Below are 16,720 nucleotides of genomic sequence, written 5' to 3' on the forward strand. Positions count from 1 at the left end.
GTCACGAGTTGCTCCGCTAAAGACATCATGTAAGGATAGAACGTTGAAGCACAGATATTGTTGTGAAGCAACCTCGATTAAAAGAACCTGATCTGTAGACAAAATTCGTCCAAAGATAAAACTAACGACTCTCATAAAACAAAAGACAAAACTCTCAAAGATCAGACGACAAGTCGTTGATCTGGAGAGACGGAAGAAAAAAAGAAAAACACAAAGAAAGTGAGTCGGAATAGTGTCATGGCCTTCCCCTCCTGCCGCCGCACACGGGTATGGAACCCACAGGGGAGAAGGGAAGTTGAGGTGGCTAGAGTTGAGGGAGAGGGAGAGGGAGAGGGAGATAGGGTCGAAATAATTGGAGAGAACACTCTCTCCAATCCCAGCTTGAAAAAAACTTTTTCAATCACATTTCAATGATCGAAATCGTTCATAATTTTTAATTCACTACGAACATCAAGCATGCCGAAAATCAGTTTGACCAATTATTGTTTGATATGATTACGAAACAGATTTATATCGCAAAAAATTTAGAAATGGGTTTTGTTCCCATTTCACACCTTAAATGGGAAGGGACGGACTTGCTCAAGCACATGACCAAACATAAACAATTGTGGCTATGGGTTAAAATCTCCATACAAGCTTGTGAATGGGGTTTTACACTCTTCCTCTATCTGCTCACCAACTCCCTGAGGCAATGAAAATCTCTTACAATTGTCATTATATAATTCCTACTGCACAGAAATTTGGAAACTAAAGTTCTTTTAACTTTTTATTTTTTTTTTTGAAAAGGAAAGTTCTTCTTATAACTTGGCTTGTTGTTAAGTTCAGGAAGAAGATGTTACACATTGCTTTTGGAGAAATACTAGCTTGGATTACTGTGACCTACTACAGTTCAGCAAAGAAACAAAATTGGACATGCACATTCATAGGTCTCTTTCTGACGTCCTTGGAAAAATGATTTCAGTAGTAAAGTTAAGGACACCCTTTATTTTTGGCTCCACTCGGCACTCAATGTCGTCCAACGCTCACCTCTCAGCCTTGTACTATGTCGATTTTAGCACATACGTAGGGACCATGTCCTCTTCACCGTAGCTGATTTTAGGCTGTAGACCCTAGTCACCCTACCCTTGATCTTTGATCAGGAAGCTAGCTTGGGAATTCCTCCCTTGCTTCTTGTAAAGTTTCCTCCCTAGCTAATAATGAAATTCTGTGTTGGAATATCTTGACTGATTATCCTACTAGTATTTCTCTCCATTATCCAAACCAAAATGAAATCTGTACTAACTGAATTGAATGCAGGTCTGAGCCTCTCAGGTCTCACGTGGAGACCCATAACTTTTACACGCTACTATCAGAACTGTATTTAAAGGAATTGTTCCCTTGTCACTTCAATCATCCTTATCCACGAACCAAACATAAAAGCTATATCAGTTAAAAAAAAAAAAGGAAAAAAAAAAAACACATAAAAGCTATCGAAAGAGTCTCTTCATCATCCTCCTAATCATCAGTCTGTATAGGAGGAGTATTTCTTTTTGCTCTTCCTTCCATCTATCAAACTGCTTGCATCTTTAGGATATGGCTCTCAACACTGCAAGGTCAAGAAGCTTAATACATCATCATCTTCTGAAATCAAAATTGGCTTCTTTGGGTGCTGTGATCAACCAAAATTGTTGGGTTCCACACTTCACTGATCACCATCCTCCTCTGTCTCCTTCACGTCCAATTCATCACTATCTCAGAAACCCAGATGCAATTCCCACCAACGACGCAAACCCTTTCCTATCTTACCGTTTCAAGTTTACTCAAGCAGGCAAACGGTCCTTGGATTTAATCGGCAATTCAACTGATGACACCGGGGTATTTCTTACTCCTACCCAAACATCAATTTGGGGTCAATTGTCATTTTCACAGTAGTTGAATTGTATGATTCTAGTTTTATGATCTCTATTCAATTGTGATAGTGACTAATTATCGCGTTGCAAGACGAAGAATTGAGGTTCAGTTTATTTTGTAGCATAAGCAAATTTGTAGGAAGAGTTAACATCTCATATAATTAGCTTGGATCAAAATTTTCTGCCAAAGTCTACGACTTTGAGTTTACTAGGTAGCTCATTTAGCATTTAGTTGTTTTGGCAAAGGTTTGAAAGAAGAATATGAAAACAAACACTTATGGGAAAGGAAAATTTATTATTACCTTCGGTTTGTGTTTGAGGATTAGACCGTTGTGATAACATGAGACCAACAATGCTACACACACAACAATCCAAACACAACCTCTCACATACTACTATGTGTGGGTCCCACATGTATGTGAGTGGTTGTGTTTGAATTGTTGTGTGAGTATCATTTTTGGTTTTGAAAAGACTTCAGAGTTATTTTACGCAGTGCTACAATCATCCTGAATATAATTCACGATGAAAAGACTGATTGATGTCCTTAACTCGTAACAAATCGGAACTTATCTGTGAAGCTTTCAAGTTCCAAGCACTTTGACAGAGTGTGTGGTTTGGATTTCATTTGTCTCAATTGCGATTATTTGTAATGGCATGTGATTTCCTTACGATCCAGTATCCACATTAACGGGAAAAACTGGTGTATAGCAGGCCAAGGACTACTTTAATTTCCAACAGTCGATCATCCTATGAAGACCTTTTAAGCAACCTAGAATTTACGCTACCAATCAACCAAGTTGCGGGGCTCTTCATTCGCTATTAGATTAGATCCAAATCAGGCACGTTTCATTGGAAATTGATTCCGAGTTCAAATGAGGCATGTTTCTTCTAGATCATCATAGCCTCCTCCTCTTTTTTTTTGTTGGGATTCATCTTCCTTTGATCGCGAGACTCCATAGTTACGTCAAGTTTTCGGTTTACTTTATGCAATTTTATGTAACTGTTCGTCTATATCTCTGAAATCTCTCTATGTATCAGGTCCTGAATTTTCCCGGAGGAGAGGTTAAATTCACCCCCGAAATGAAGTTCATACCACAATCCTCTACAGAACGGATACGTTGCTATAGAGTTCTTGATGACAATGGTCAGCCAATTACCAATCGCAATTTTGTTCAGGTAGTTTTTCATTTTGGCCCTATCATCAAAAAGATGACATGTATCAGCTACAAACCTGGCACAGAATTACCCTAATGGGCTATGCATGTCATCAGATCAGTGAGGAAGTTGCTGTAAAAATGTACTCTGACATGGCCACTCTTCAAGTCATGGACACAATATTCTATGAAGCACAAAGGCAAGGAAGGATTTCTTTTTATCTTACCACAATTGGAGAGGAGGCCATCAACATTGCGTCTGCGGCGGCACTCCATTTTGATGACCTCATCTTCCCTCAGGTTAATAAGCGCGCACTCTTTCTCCATGTATTTGTGCAACTTACCTTTTCGATACAGTTTGACTTTGTCCATACATTTACGTACTCCTTTGTGTATCCAAAGCTTCAACTAATTCATCCTTTTCTACTTTTAGTGTGAGTTAACTAACTTATTTGCTTTTGCCTGAATTTGAGATTATGGTCAGAACAGTAATCAATTAAATATCTGATATGTGAGCATAAATGAGGTCATTCAATCAATATTATGAGAACAGATTTGAATGTATCTGCCTATAATCCTTATCTGATCCATGGACAAGCATCAAAGTCCATCTGCAGTTGGTACATATCATGTGATTTTGTACGGTGGAAAAATTTGACATGCTGAAGGTGGAAATGACTTTTTAAGTAGGTGAATTTGATATGCTATGCAGTACAGAGAACCAGGAGTGTTATTATGGCGGGGATTCACTCTTCAGGAATTCGCAAATCAATGTTTTGGAAACAAAGCTGATTATGGAAAGGGCAGGCAGATGCCTATCCACTATGGCTCCAGCAAACACAATTACATCACTGTTTCATCAACGGTTGCGTAAGATACAGAATGCTCTATATATGGAAATCGACACAAAGCCTATTATTGAAACTTCTTTTAGATGTATGGAGAATCCCGGTCACTATAGTTGGTTACTGGATTGCAGTACACAACTTCCCCATGCTGTTGGAGCTGCGTATGCTTTGAAGATGGATGGACGAGATGCATGCACAGTCACCTATTTTGGGGATGGTGGCACCAGTGAGGTAAATATGTAATTACGTAAGAAAGCCCATTTCCCGTTTTGTAGGATTTACAATATTGGTCATTTATCACTAACACTTGGACTTTTCCTTTGGTTATCTGTAATAAGTCTTAGAATAATTTTTAGTGGTTTTGTTTGTTCTCTTTCCATGAGTTTGTCTAAAGAGACTTCATTCGATTTGCCATCATCTTGGTTTCGACTCTCTAGTTTGAATGCGATGACAGTACGAGTCGGCAGCTGCCCCCCTACTAAGGTCGAAGGTACTGCTCCGTGAGTGGATAGTTTTAGAATTAGAGTATAGTCATGGCTTTCAAAATTCTAGTCAGTCTGGTGAGAGACTACACACAGTGAAGAAAACCTCCTTTTGAAAGCGTTTCATTCTAAGGAACAGTTCTGCCATTAGATGAATTGATTTTGTGGCTGTTATATGTCCAATTACCATCCAACCTACATGAATTTGTCATATTATGACCGACTTTCTAACACAACTTCTGTTAGGGAGATTTTCATGCGGCTTTAAATTTTGCGGCGGTTATGGAGGCCCCAGTTATTTTCATCTGTCGGAACAACGGGTGGGCCATCAGCACCCCTGTCTCAGACCAATTTCGAAGTATTTTCCCTCTCCACATTTTCTCCAGTGTAACTTTCCCTTTTTCCAGATTCTGATTTTCAAGATAAAAAATGTTCTGGTTTTTTAATCATTGCTAGGTGATGGTATTGCTGTTAGAGGGCAGGCATATGGTGTTGGTAGCATTCGTGTAGATGGTAATGATGCTCTTGCCATGTTTAGTGCAGTTGAAGCAGCACGTAGAATAGCCATCGATGAGCAGAGACCTATCTTGATTGAGGTAACATAATGATCCAGCTTTGATCACTACCTCTTACCGTCATTGATTGTCAAGTTAAAAGCCAAACAAATTAGAGAAGATTTTGTTGGAGTTTTTTGAAGTTAGCTGCATTACAATTGATAATGTTTTGATTCGTTTCTCAATGGATAGGCCCTAACATATAGAGCAGGACATCACTCCACTTCGGATGATTCGACCAAATATCGACCAGCTGAAGAGATCGAATGGTGGAGAATAGAGCAAGACCCTGTGTCCAGATTTAGAAAGTGGATTGAAAGTAATGGATGGTGGAGTGATGAGGCCGAGTCCAAGCACCGAACCACTATTAGGAAGCAGGTAACACTTCCTCAACTTAAAAGAAAACTCAATAGATGATTGGTGAATGCTTATGTTGGTGTCTCTAGCAATTATGAGTAAAATGCTGCCGAATATACAAAGAATTCATATGGTTTCATAGAATGCTACCCGAAAATCGTTGGTTGGTTTTTCCCTGAAACATGTGATTGAGTCAGTAGCTGGATAATGCTTTAGGAAAACATTTGGGCGATACAATAAGTATTTACTAGATTCTCTAATTTGCTGCTCTTCTGCTACAGCTACTAGATGCAATTCAAGTTGCAGAGACATCAGAGAAACCACCTATTACAGAGCTTTTTGCAGATGTCTATGATGTTCCTCCATCCAACCTTTTTGAGCAAGAGAGATCACTTAGAGAGACGATGAATAGACACCCGCAAGACTTCCCATCTGACTTCCCATTTTAGCTTCGTTTCCATTTCATTTGTCAATTCGGTCACGTGTGGATTTTTCTTTCTGTGGAAGCCCTATGCCATTAAAATTGCTATTTGCATCATGGCAAGGGAAAATTATGGAGAATTTAAAATTATCACCAGGACTACTTCAAGTTAAAGCGGTTTCTGTTATTCGCTTCATGAAATTGGTGATTCTGTTTGATTTTTTGTGAAGTCGCTTCTATAATTTAGATTTCCAGATAAACATGTTTTTTCTCCATCAGCAGCATGTATACATATATGCTGGCAAGCAACATTTTCAAATGCAAAACCAATCAAATGTCAGGTAATCACAGCAGGTTTCTCATAGTGGTGGTTAAGTGGGCATCTATTTCAAACTATCTTTGCCATGACTGTGTACAATATTACATATGCAGGAAAGGTTTATGGAATACACATGCGGAGAGAGAGAGAGAGCACTGCCACAGGAAGAAGGCTCCGGTTTTGTGTTGTGTTTCCCACATCGTCTAAGCACCGAAAGGAAGAGAGAGAAGATGACTAATAAAAGAAGCAGACGAAAGAAATAGGACTCATACCTTTCTCGGTCTTTTGGCTAAGATCGAGTGTAGTATTTGTTTTTATCAGTTTAATAGTTGATAAGTGACTCATCGGTTCACGTGATATTAAATTAATTTTTTGAGGGGGAGAGGTCCATTACAGTAGTTTGCTATTGGGGTCTTTTGAGCGTTGTTTAGGCATTGCACTATTATCTTGGCATGGTGCACCCCACCAAAAACTAGTTTCTAATATTGAGTAAATGGACCTGAATCAATGTCTTGTTTCCAAAATAGACGAAGACTGAGATCTATGTCTATTACATTGTGAAGCAAAAGCTTTTTCGAAGCCGCCAGATACTTTGAAAAACAATTACCACAGCCAGTTATCAAAAGTCTGGGCCGCTTATTTATCTTATCACGACTTGACGTCCTGAACACAGTTTATGAAAGGCAAGGATAATCGAACACTATCGATGGATTACATAGACAAGACTAAAAAGCTTCCCAGAGAGAGTATAAATAAATTATAGCAAGAGGAAATATCCAAAACATTCCAAAAAATACATTTCCGTCTCGATTTGTTTGTCTAAACTCAGGTTTTCAACTTATTGAAGAAACTAAATCTAATCTATTGATTTGAAAATTTACACAATTTGATCTATTGATTTTGAAATTGAGCAGTCAATTTGGAACACGTATAAGTCAAAAAGGGGACAAGCAAATTGGGATGGAGGGAGTAATAGTGAAAAAAATGAGAGGCGTTTTAATGGATATACAAGAGACAAATTAACAACGAGATTCGTGCACTTTGATGATTCCGGAAAAAATGGAATATGGTAGAGAGAGAGAGAGAGAGAGAATTAATTGCAAGCCTCCATGGCTGGAAGTTCTTATTATTCAATTTCACTTAGAATTTTGAATTCTTACAGCTGCATCATCGAAAGTCCACCCATGCAAAAACAGAAACAAAAATGGAAAACAGAACACACAAGATTTGAATAGAGAGGCCATGGTTAAAGTCACAAGGATGAAGCTTTCTCATCAAGAGATTCTCTAACTGCCTTCAAAAGCATAGGCATCAGCTTTGGATTGGTAACAATTATGCCCGTGTCCAGATCAAGATACCTCCCCTTGGAGAAATCCAAAGGATTTCCTCCAGCATCAGTGACAACACCCCCAGCTTCTGCAAAATTCAAAGAGAGTCGTGAAAGCAAGAAATGTAGTGCAGAGCAATCTCAAAACACCGAAGATAGTAGACATAGAGCAAGGGACCAACAGAAAAAAAAAAAAAGGGCACTAAAGTGACTAAAGAATCCTATTTCTAGGAGTAATACAAGCACAGAAAGAGTTCTTTCAAGTTGTGAAAAAGGTTCGAATTTTTTAACGCACAAAATACATCTTTTTAAAGGCCTAGGTTTGTGGGCTAGATATTTATTTAGGGACAGAGGGAGAAGAAAATTGTGTCCAGAACCCAAATCATTATGAATATAACGACACAAAATCCTTATCCACGTTGTCCATTCTGCTCGTAGAGAAGATTGATATCTCAATCTAGTAGTTGAATAAGCATCATCCGCAGAAAACAAAAAATGCTAAAAAGCTTAGAGAGCAATTTTTGCATAAATTCTCTGGTACAGTGGCATATTATCACCACTTTAATTATAGAAACATCTACCAGTATTTTTATTGGCGCAATGCAAACCGTAGCCATACAGCTCATTTACTTCATTACTAAGTAGTTAACATAACCTTCCCCATTACCAATGTCATTGCTTTTATGCCAAGTGATCTATGCAATAACTTAACAACTTGCTCACGGAGATTGGAGAATGCCACGAGTGGAAGAATTACTGGGAATGTCTAGCTTGAAAAGGAATAGCCCTTGATGTGAAGAAAGAAGCGTCGGCACGCTTACTAACATAACAATGAGGAATAGCTTGCCATCCAATGGCTAGTGCAACAGCTCTATACAAACTATATACACAAATACCCCTTAGAATTCCAATCCAGAACTAATTACATAAGATATCATAAAGAGCATTTAGGATGCGAATGCGAAAATTCTGAAAAACATTAATGGAACATCTCATTTCCATTTAAAATCAAACACCAATAAGGGATAAGAAGAAAAATAAGTTCTTCTATCACCATCACCGCTCAACTGTCCCTCTGATTCTAATTGGTCCCAGGTTGTATCATTAAGGCAGCAATTAGAACATACTTCAAAGCATTTTGAAAGGAAATCAACTTTAACTAACATGAACAGTTGCGGTAGAAAGAATTAGAACCAAGGATGAGGTCAAAATTCAGGAATATTATGACCTATGAGAGACATTTTCTTTGCAGTACCTGTCACAACAATAGCTCCAGCTGCATGGTCCCATATTTTTTCACGGTATCCTTTATGAGGGAAACGTAGGTATATTGCTCCATCTCCTCTGGACAGAGCGCCATACTTTGCCTGGCTATCTATTCTCACAGGTGGCGCTTTGACACCCAGTTTCTGTTTAAGACTAAATATTAAAGCTTGCTAAAAGAAACACAGAGAGAGAGAGAGAGAGAGAGAGAGAGAGAGAGAGAGAGAGAGCAGTACATTTGCTATAGAGCTAGATAAGTCATGCAGAGAATGTGCGGCTTCAAATGATTCAAAGAATGACGCTTCTTCAGGGTTCTCAGTAGAACTTACATGTACCTGGAGGAGCAATAAACAATATTGAGAATAACCCTTATAATCTGAGGTCAATTAGGAAGAAAATGTATGGGATCATTGACCTTTATGGGTGCGGAGCCATCAAGAGACTGCACTTCAGTTCCAACCCCAACTTGAGAAAAGAAAAGACAACCAACTTTGTCATGAGAAGAAGGATCATCATGGCTACCAATGGGCAGTAAAGGAAGATTTGGACAAGCCAGGACACCCAACACAACTTTCCCCTCATCTAGCAATGCTAATGCTACTGCATATTGGTCTCCTCTCAGAAACCTGAAACAGTTCAGGAGATCAGATTATCACACACACACACACAGAGTGTTTGATTGCAGAAAAGCTAAAGAATCCAATTAACCAATAAATCCAAACATTCAATATCTCTGTACCCAAATGTCGACAAAAGCTAAGACCGCTAAACCCTATAAATCAATGCGAAAATGGAAGCTTAATACTCTCGAAAGTAAGCCTACTATTCATAAACCAACTAATGAAAAGGAGTCAATCTAGAAGCTAACACCTAATTCCACCCCGTAACCTGACAAAAGTAGTAGCATCAAAATAACTAAGCAGGTATTCCAAGCTCACCCTTTAGTACCATCTATAGGATCCAAAACCCAATGCCGACCATGAGGCCCCCCTTCAGATTTGCCACTATCAATGGCAGCAAGAACATCTTCTGCAGATAAAGATGAGGCACTATACGTGCCAACACTGGCAAGAGTGTCATTCACCAGTTTTGTAATGCGTTGCAACGTTTCCTTGGCTTCTTCCTTTCGAAGATCTCCCGAGTCCTAAGGACATGAAAATGATTAAATGTTTCACCAGTTCACAATGAAAACGATGAAACAAGCAGTATCCTTCTCAAGAGAATGCCAAAAAATCATCAATAATAAAAGTAAAATAGAACACGTACCTCCTCGGCCACTAGTGAGAACGACTCAGAAGGAAGTTCCCTCTCCAGCACGAAGCTAACCACAGCTTGAGAGCCTGAAAGTCCCACAAAAATAATATCACAGAGAGGTAACTGGTTGTAGCTGTCGTTGTCTTTCTTCTTTTTATAAATTCAATAGCACAGAGAAAGAGGTCGAACTACTTATATCTGCAAAACATGATGCTTAATAGTATCTTCTACCACAGTCATGATAACAAGGGGAAGAAATTTCACAGACATCAATTCCAACAATGAAGCACATTGCATGCAGACCCTGAGCCCCCAGATAGGTAACTGTGACAAATGAATACATATGGTACAGTACCTATCTAAATTTCACATGAGAGAGAGAGAGAGAATTAAGTATCATAAGAAAAGGGAAATGAAGCAAAGATGAAGGAAAAGCTTTCTTTGAAAAAGTTCAGTTTATGTATGGTACAATCAGATACTGTTCCACACAGATGTCAACACGTTCCAAAGGCAAAACTACGAGGAGAATCTATTGTAGAGTGGATAAACAACCATGATTGGAGATGGATTTGGAAGGTCCTCTGTAACGTCAGAATAGCCCTTTTATTTGGCTTGCTGCACAAGAAAGGCTTCCCACAAAGGATAATTTGGTTGTGTAAGGTTACCTTCTTGGATGACTGCCCCCATTGTTTCCACACGATTGAAAATGTTTTGCATGTTTTAAGGCATTGTCCTCTTGCTTCTAACATTTGGGTCTCTCTCTCCCCACCCCCTAATTTCTTAGCCCCTCATAATCCCATTTTCTTCATGGTTTAAAACCAATTGCTTTTCCAAAGCCAGTCACTCATCTGGTACCTTATTAAGTTACTCTCATTCACTTGTTCGAGCATCTGGAAGAATCGGAATGGACACCATTTTCACCAATCCCTACCTTCTACCTCCTCGGCTCAACCAACCACTAAACTGTTCTCCTACCAAGATATCCTAACAAGGGCTAGGGAATGGCATTTCCTCTGCTCCAAATCCAGTCCTAGCAGAGCCTCTACCATTTCAGTGGGCTGGACTAAACCTGTTCCAGACAGGTCCAAACTAAACACAAATGGTGCTCTTTCAAGCAATGGATTTGGCGAGGCAGGAGGTATCATCAGGGATGGCGATGGTCATTGGGTCTCTGGGTTCAGGCGTAGCATTGGTATTTCATCAACCATTGCTACTGAACTCTGGGTCATCAAGGATGGACTCACTCTTGCACTGTATAACAATATTCAGGACCTGGATATTGAGCCCAAAGCGATGTTAGCAGTGCAACTCTTACAGGATATGAATATTGATAGTCACCCTCTATTCCAGATTATCTCTAGTTGCAGGGCTCTTCTGGAGAGATTCTGATCAACCTCGATCAACCATGTGTAACGGAAGCGAATGGATGTGCGGATTTGCTTGCAAAGTCGGCCCTTGGCTTAGCAATAGGACTTTCTATATTTCCTTCTTGTCCTTCTGTTTTATGTACTAAGTTTCATGAAGACTTTGTAGGGGTTCTTAACCCCAGACTCATTATTTCGTAGTTTACTGCAGCCTTGTTTTACCACAAAAAATGAACTTCTGATAGTTTCCTAGACCACACAATCCGAAAAGAGTGTGTACTACAAAACAATGCTATTTTTTACCTGACAAGGATGTGTTTCTACGTCATTAACATTGTACTTCAGCTGAACAGTACTGTTTATCATCTAGTAGTAATTTAACTATAGGGCATGGTAAAGGATTATCACTAAACCACTGACATTTTTTTGTGCATGACCGAGGAATTCATCTGTGAGAAAAGAGATAGATGTTATGACATGCTCATGCAAAAAGATGCAGTACATATAACCCAATGGCCAGGGTATCTCAGAGCCTTTTTGCGGCAACTGAGGTAGCAAAAACTTCAAAACAAGACTTCCACCGGGGAAAAGAAAGTTCTTTGCAGCAAAATGCTTCCTAGAGCTAATTAGACAGCCTGATTACTTCTCTAGATAACGATAGATAAATGGAGGATCCCAACGAAGAATGCAGCTAAAATAAATGCATATAAGCGTATGGTAACAAACCATAATCTGCTACAGTGACAGGACTTTTATCTGATTTTGATTGTACATCTGACTGCAAGATTGCTTTTTGCACCTTCTGGAGAAATCAAGGGAACCATACATTAAATAAGCTTCATGTGAAAAGTGTTACTCCTATTATGAACCACACAAAAAGATGCATCTTCTGACAGCAAGAGAAATGTATGTGTTTTTAGGTTATTATAAAATCAAGGCAACCATACAATGATACAATAAATAAGCTTCATGTGAAAAGTGTTATTACAAAATCAATGGCTAATTTACAAATATCAGTACCGAGTCTAATGTAACTTTCTAGAATCAAATATATCCCTGAAAACTTCACTACAATGTAAATTCAATGAGCATCTAAATTGCTGCTAATCAACAATACACAATAAAAAACAAGACAAAACCCAAGGTCTAAATCAAAGAAAACATGAACTAGGTAAACCCCGCTAGGGATTGGGTTCGGTTCGAATTATGATAGACAGCCTTGAATTAGCAAAACCTCACTGCCACGGGGAGAGAGAGAGAGAGGTGCCTGGCAGAGTCGAGCAGCGAGAGAAGCAGCTTTCTTGGCAGCATCGAGTTCCCTGTGGTACGACATTGAACCTACTGGAGCTGCTGTTGCAAGGGTTCGGAGGAGAGAGAAAGCGGGTTTTGGTGTCTTGAGGTTGGAAGAACAGGTATATAGGACTCTTGTTATTCCTATGCCACTATTCATCTCTCTTTTTTTTCTCCAACCAATTTCGCTATTCGTTTCGAGGACTGCTACTCCCATTTGACACCGTGCATCAAAAATACACCTAGTAGAGGGAACAAAGGAAGGATTTTGTTACGCTCCAACATGAAAGTTTAGCCCCACCCCGTCCCGAAACCCGATTGGATATATATGGTGTTTCTGTCTCTACTGGGTATCGGATTTACCCGTTTCACTCTTTTTTTTTCAATTGAAAAAATATATAGTAGACTCCAAAATAAATGAGCCCAAATAATAAAAGTTTACAAAATAATTATTACTATAACTTAACCAAAATCTACTATCTAAAGGCAAAAGGGAAAAAATAATTAAAATTTTATGTGGTATTTAAGTTATAAGGGTAAAAATACAAGAATGAAAATAGATTTTTATGTATAAAATAATTTCCGGTCGGAGTCGGGCAAGTACCGAGACACGGGATAATTTCCTTTTTTAATCAAACATTTACTCTTTCTCTTTTGTCTTGAAAATAAATTAGTAGGGGTTAAAAGCTTAGAGCATGTGCACCAGCCTAGGTAAATGAGCATTTTAGCCATTTTACAAAGCCAAAATCAAGACAATCAAGTGCACTAGCCTCAACAAACCATTAGATAATACATTTGCGAATAGTTCCTCTCCACGATCTCCCTAGCCACTATTCACTACGGATCCTTTTACTTTATCAATTTTTTTTGTGGAATTTGATTTTTTTTCTTAGCAAAAGAAATTTTATTAATCTTTGAAAGAGATACAAAAATTAAAAGGACAAGGACAAACGCAAGCAACCCGAGACCCAAAGAAAAATGTTGGCAAGAAGAATTTCTTGGAATTGTGTTGGTGAAGAAGAAAAGTTAAAAGTTAAAGAAAAACCATATTTAAAATATTTCATCAAAGAATAGCTAGATAAAATTGAAAGTATTGTTGCAGTACCAAAAGAAATGTGTGTAGCTTAAATGAGAAATATGCACTGTCACTGGTATTTTTGGCTAATGACGAATATACATGCTTTTAACAATAACAGGGGAATGGGAATTGAGAGGATAGGGTTTAAATCGGCGCTTATCCACGCATGTATAAGAGCATCAATGTAACGATCCTGAATTTTGGTCTATAAAAATTTCGTTAAAAATTTGAATTTTATTTAATTTACTTATTTTCTTTTGAGTGGCTATATGTTTTCTTGTTAATATTCGTCGTAGTTAGATTTTGGTCTCGACTAGAAACCCTACGTGACCAATTTAGTTAGTTTCCAACCGACTGCTTGGAGGAACCAAGCAACCGACTTATCTAGTTACTAGTTGGACCTTTTGAACCCTTTGGACTTTTTGAACCTTTGCCATTACCCATTGGTCCATAATGGTTAGGGTAATCTTTATCCATTGGACAATAGGCCCCCCATTTAAATATTTTGGTAAAGTACTAGATATAATATTTTAATGGTTTATAAAAACATGTACAAAGTACATTTATTCTTTGTTTATTGGGGATTCTCCCACCCCTCCATTATCCATTGGTTAATAACCACAAGGGTAATTTTTGTCCATTGGATAATAAACTTTTTATTATAAAAGTACATGTAGTCTTTTCAAAATTTTATTTTAAATAAAAGGTACTTGTACTCTTTGTCCAATGGTTATTAACCGCAAGGGAAACTATTATCCATTGGGTAATAACCGTTAGGGAAGTTAGTGACCATTGGATAATAGAGACTTTTGACCAAATAAAGTACCGATGTGACTAGGGAACCTTCCAATAAAGTTGATGTGACTAGTCAAACTTTTCAAACCCTAGAAATTACTTATTTATTTCTTTTTATTATTTTGGTTTTATTCTTTGTCCATTGGACAATAAAAGTTAGGGGAACTATTATCCATTGGATAATAGAAACCCAATTCTTTATATTAAAGGGGTTTTGAGCAAAGTACTTGAATAGACTTTTATAATTACTTTAAAAGTACTTTTTGAATATTTTACTATAAAAAGTACCCTAGTAACTATTGTCCCTTGGACAAAGATTGTTAGGGTAATCTTTACCCATTGGTCAAAAGCCTTTTCTTTATTTTATTTGGTAAGTACATATATATATATCACATGTGTATTTTCAAAAAGGACATGTAGTCTTTTCCAAAAACTTAAATTATGATTTAAAGTACTCGTACCTTATTATCCATTGGACGATAACCGTTAGGGTATTTATTATCCATTGGGTAATAGAGTTCTTCTTTCACCAAGTACATGGGCTTATTAAACTAGTCTTTTTTCTTAAAACCCATGTGATGAAATACCCATATTTTATTATGTAGCCTTTAAAGCCTAAGATTTTCTTAAGTACCTTTTTATTATTTTGTATTGGGATTTTGTACCCAATTGGATTTATTTATTGGGGACTTGATCTTTCTAGATTACAAAGTACTCTAGTTTATTTTATTTAAAGGGGCATGTGCCTAAATTGGATTTCTTTATTGGGTATTTGATTTTGTGAATCTTGTACCTTTCTTATTCTTTCTTATGTGTGTGTGTGTGTGTGTGTATATATATATATATATATATATATATATATATATATGTATGTGTACTAGAGAGAGAGAGAGAGAGAGAGAGAGAGACCCGAGAGAGAGAGAGAGAGAGAGAGGGAGAAAGAAGGAGATGGGATTGTACTACCTTGATCTTCCATATCCTTTCAAATCCTTGGGTAATATTCTTCCTAACCAAACATAACTCCCATTTGAACTTCTAGGATTTGTTCAAGACAAATCTTGTACCTTTGTCTCCAAATCTTCCAACGAAATCTCCCACAATCCCATCCAATGACAATCTTAGCCATGCAAGCCTAGGGTTAGACTTTGATCTTTCAAAGATTGCTTGCCATGTGTCAAAATTTGAGGTAGAAAGAAAGGGGGGGGGGGCCGGCCATGAGAGGGAGGGAGAGCCCAAGAGTTTGCCTATAAATAGCAAGCCATCCCATGCCATTGAACTCACACCTTCACCTAGCAACTTCTCTCTCTAGAAAAATTATGTTCTTTCTTTAGTTCTTACTTTGTTCTTGAGTAGTTCTTGAGCTCTTCAAGAAACTCATCCTAGGCCGCCACTAAACCGCCACTCGACCACCCTCTCGATCCAAAAGTAGTAGTAGTATTAGTCAAGTAGAAGTTTCGAGAGAAACCATTCTCTTTCGAAGCTACCGGAGACCACCGTAGGAAGTTACTCCGTCCGACCACCGACGTACTTTCCGTAGCCGACTACCGCCAAGAAGTAAGGTAGAGTCCCTCGTCCACTAACTCAACGTATAACGTAGAACTGTATGTTGGAAAGTATAATGTAGAACCCCTTGACCCTAACTCTACGTATAGAACCGTATGATATAAAGTAGGTTATCTTTATTTACGTACTTATCGTTTGATTAGAAGTATTCGTATTTTGATCTTTAAGATAGTTATGAGTATGCGTATATGATTGCTTGTATTACTTGTGGTATGTGATAAAGCATAAGTGATTTCACTCCAAAGACGTCCGTACATGTGGCGTTGTGCTTTGAATAAAGCATAAGTGATACACTCCAAAGGCGTCCGTATATGTGGCGTTATGCTATAAGTAGTGATTGAGCGTGTTAAAGTAATATAGAATTGGATGATCTTGTTAGAAAGATTCATGTTCTACCGCGGAGTCTTTGAATGTAAATGAGACGCGAGAACCAAGAAAGTAGAAACATGACACCTAGGGTGTGGTTAATTAAAAGAAATGTTTTCCGAGGAAGGAAATATTTTTGAAACAACATAATGACCGGTTTTGGGTGGCATTATGTGAATTGTGTGCGTGTGTAAAAGAAACATTTGAAAAGGTTGAAATGTTTTGGAAACCACGATGTGGCCGGACGTGGTAACCCATCGTGTGGATTGTGAAAACCGCAACGTGGCCGGATTTGGTAGCCCGTTGTGTGTATGAAAACTCGTAATGTGGCCAGACTTGGTAGCCCATTGCGTGGATTGTGAAAACCGCAATGTCGCCGGACGTGGTAGCCCATTG

The 16,720-nt window shown here is 38.2% G+C and overlaps 2 protein-coding genes, 1 long non-coding RNA gene and 1 other non-coding gene across 6 annotated transcripts; 3 read left to right on the plus strand and 1 right to left on the minus strand.

The window, feature by feature from the left end:
- The first annotated feature begins 1,367 nt into the window (after positions 1–1,367).
- On the plus strand, positions 1,368–5,906 carry LOC131336452 (2-oxoisovalerate dehydrogenase subunit alpha 2, mitochondrial-like). Of its 2 annotated transcripts, none has more exons than XM_058372306.1 (9): positions 1,368–1,854; positions 2,928–3,065; positions 3,161–3,343; positions 3,756–3,913; positions 4,023–4,122; positions 4,620–4,731; positions 4,830–4,969; positions 5,120–5,305; positions 5,566–5,906. In XM_058372306.1, the coding sequence occupies exons 1-9, from the start codon at positions 1,573–1,575 to the stop codon at positions 5,731–5,733; spliced, it is 1,467 nt and encodes a 488-aa protein (XP_058228289.1). In that variant the 5' UTR covers positions 1,368–1,572; the 3' UTR covers positions 5,734–5,906. The 2 variants fall into 2 exon arrangements, with proteins under 2 accessions (XP_058228289.1, XP_058228290.1); XM_058372307.1 differs by lacking the exon at positions 1,368–1,854 and adding an exon at positions 2,747–2,766.
- Positions 5,907–6,292: 386 nt separating this feature from the next.
- Positions 6,293–6,490, plus strand: LOC131299346 (U2 spliceosomal RNA). Its single transcript, XR_009190732.1, has one exon. It is a non-coding gene; the product is annotated as a U2 spliceosomal RNA (small nuclear RNA).
- Positions 6,491–6,812: 322 nt separating this feature from the next.
- On the plus strand, positions 6,813–8,839 carry LOC131336138 (uncharacterized). The gene is made up of 3 exons (XR_009202749.1): positions 6,813–6,827; positions 7,001–7,461; positions 8,825–8,839. It is a non-coding gene; the product is annotated as an uncharacterized LOC131336138 (long non-coding RNA).
- On the minus strand, positions 7,118–12,766 carry LOC131336137 (SAL1 phosphatase-like). Of its 2 annotated transcripts, XM_058371849.1 has the most exons (8): positions 12,500–12,762; positions 11,959–12,034; positions 9,881–9,954; positions 9,553–9,758; positions 9,030–9,240; positions 8,851–8,949; positions 8,607–8,760; positions 7,118–7,440 (listed from the first exon to the last, which is right to left on the minus strand). In XM_058371849.1, exons 1-8 carry the CDS (start codon positions 12,737–12,739, stop codon positions 7,277–7,279), a joined length of 1,224 nt encoding a protein of 407 aa, XP_058227832.1. In that variant the 5' UTR covers positions 12,740–12,762; the 3' UTR covers positions 7,118–7,276. The 2 variants fall into 2 exon arrangements, with proteins under 2 accessions (XP_058227832.1, XP_058227833.1); XM_058371850.1 differs by lacking the exon at positions 8,607–8,760 and having other exon boundaries at positions 12,500–12,766.
- Between the last annotated feature and the right edge of the window lie 3,954 nt (positions 12,767–16,720).

The sequence above is a fragment of the Rhododendron vialii genome, chromosome 8a, assembly GCF_030253575.1.
Source record: "Rhododendron vialii isolate Sample 1 chromosome 8a, ASM3025357v1".
Lineage (NCBI taxonomy): Eukaryota > Viridiplantae > Streptophyta > Magnoliopsida > Ericales > Ericaceae > Rhododendron > Rhododendron vialii.

Bases quoted from the DNA above. Each gene is read 5' to 3' on its own strand.
- LOC131336452 (XM_058372306.1), top strand. From the start codon at position 1,573: ATGGCTCTCAACACTGCAAGGTCAAGAAGCTTAATACATCATCATCTT. The intron at 4,123-4,619 runs GTAAATATGTAA...AACTTCTGTTAG, and splicing joins GGGATGGTGGCACCAGTGAG to GGAGATTTTCATGCGGCTTT. The intron at 4,732-4,829 runs GTATTTTCCCTC...AATCATTGCTAG, and splicing joins TGTCTCAGACCAATTTCGAA to GTGATGGTATTGCTGTTAGA.
- LOC131336137 (XM_058371849.1), bottom strand. From the start codon at position 12,739: ATGGGAGTAGCAGTCCTCGAAACGAATAGCGAAATTGGTTGGAGAAAA. The intron at 9,955-11,958 runs GTTTGTTACCAT...TGGGACTTTCAG, and splicing joins TGTCACTGTAGCAGATTATG to GCTCTCAAGCTGTGGTTAGC. The intron at 8,950-9,029 runs GTCAATGATCCC...TTGCTCCTCCAG, and splicing joins ATGGCTCCGCACCCATAAAG to GTACATGTAAGTTCTACTGA.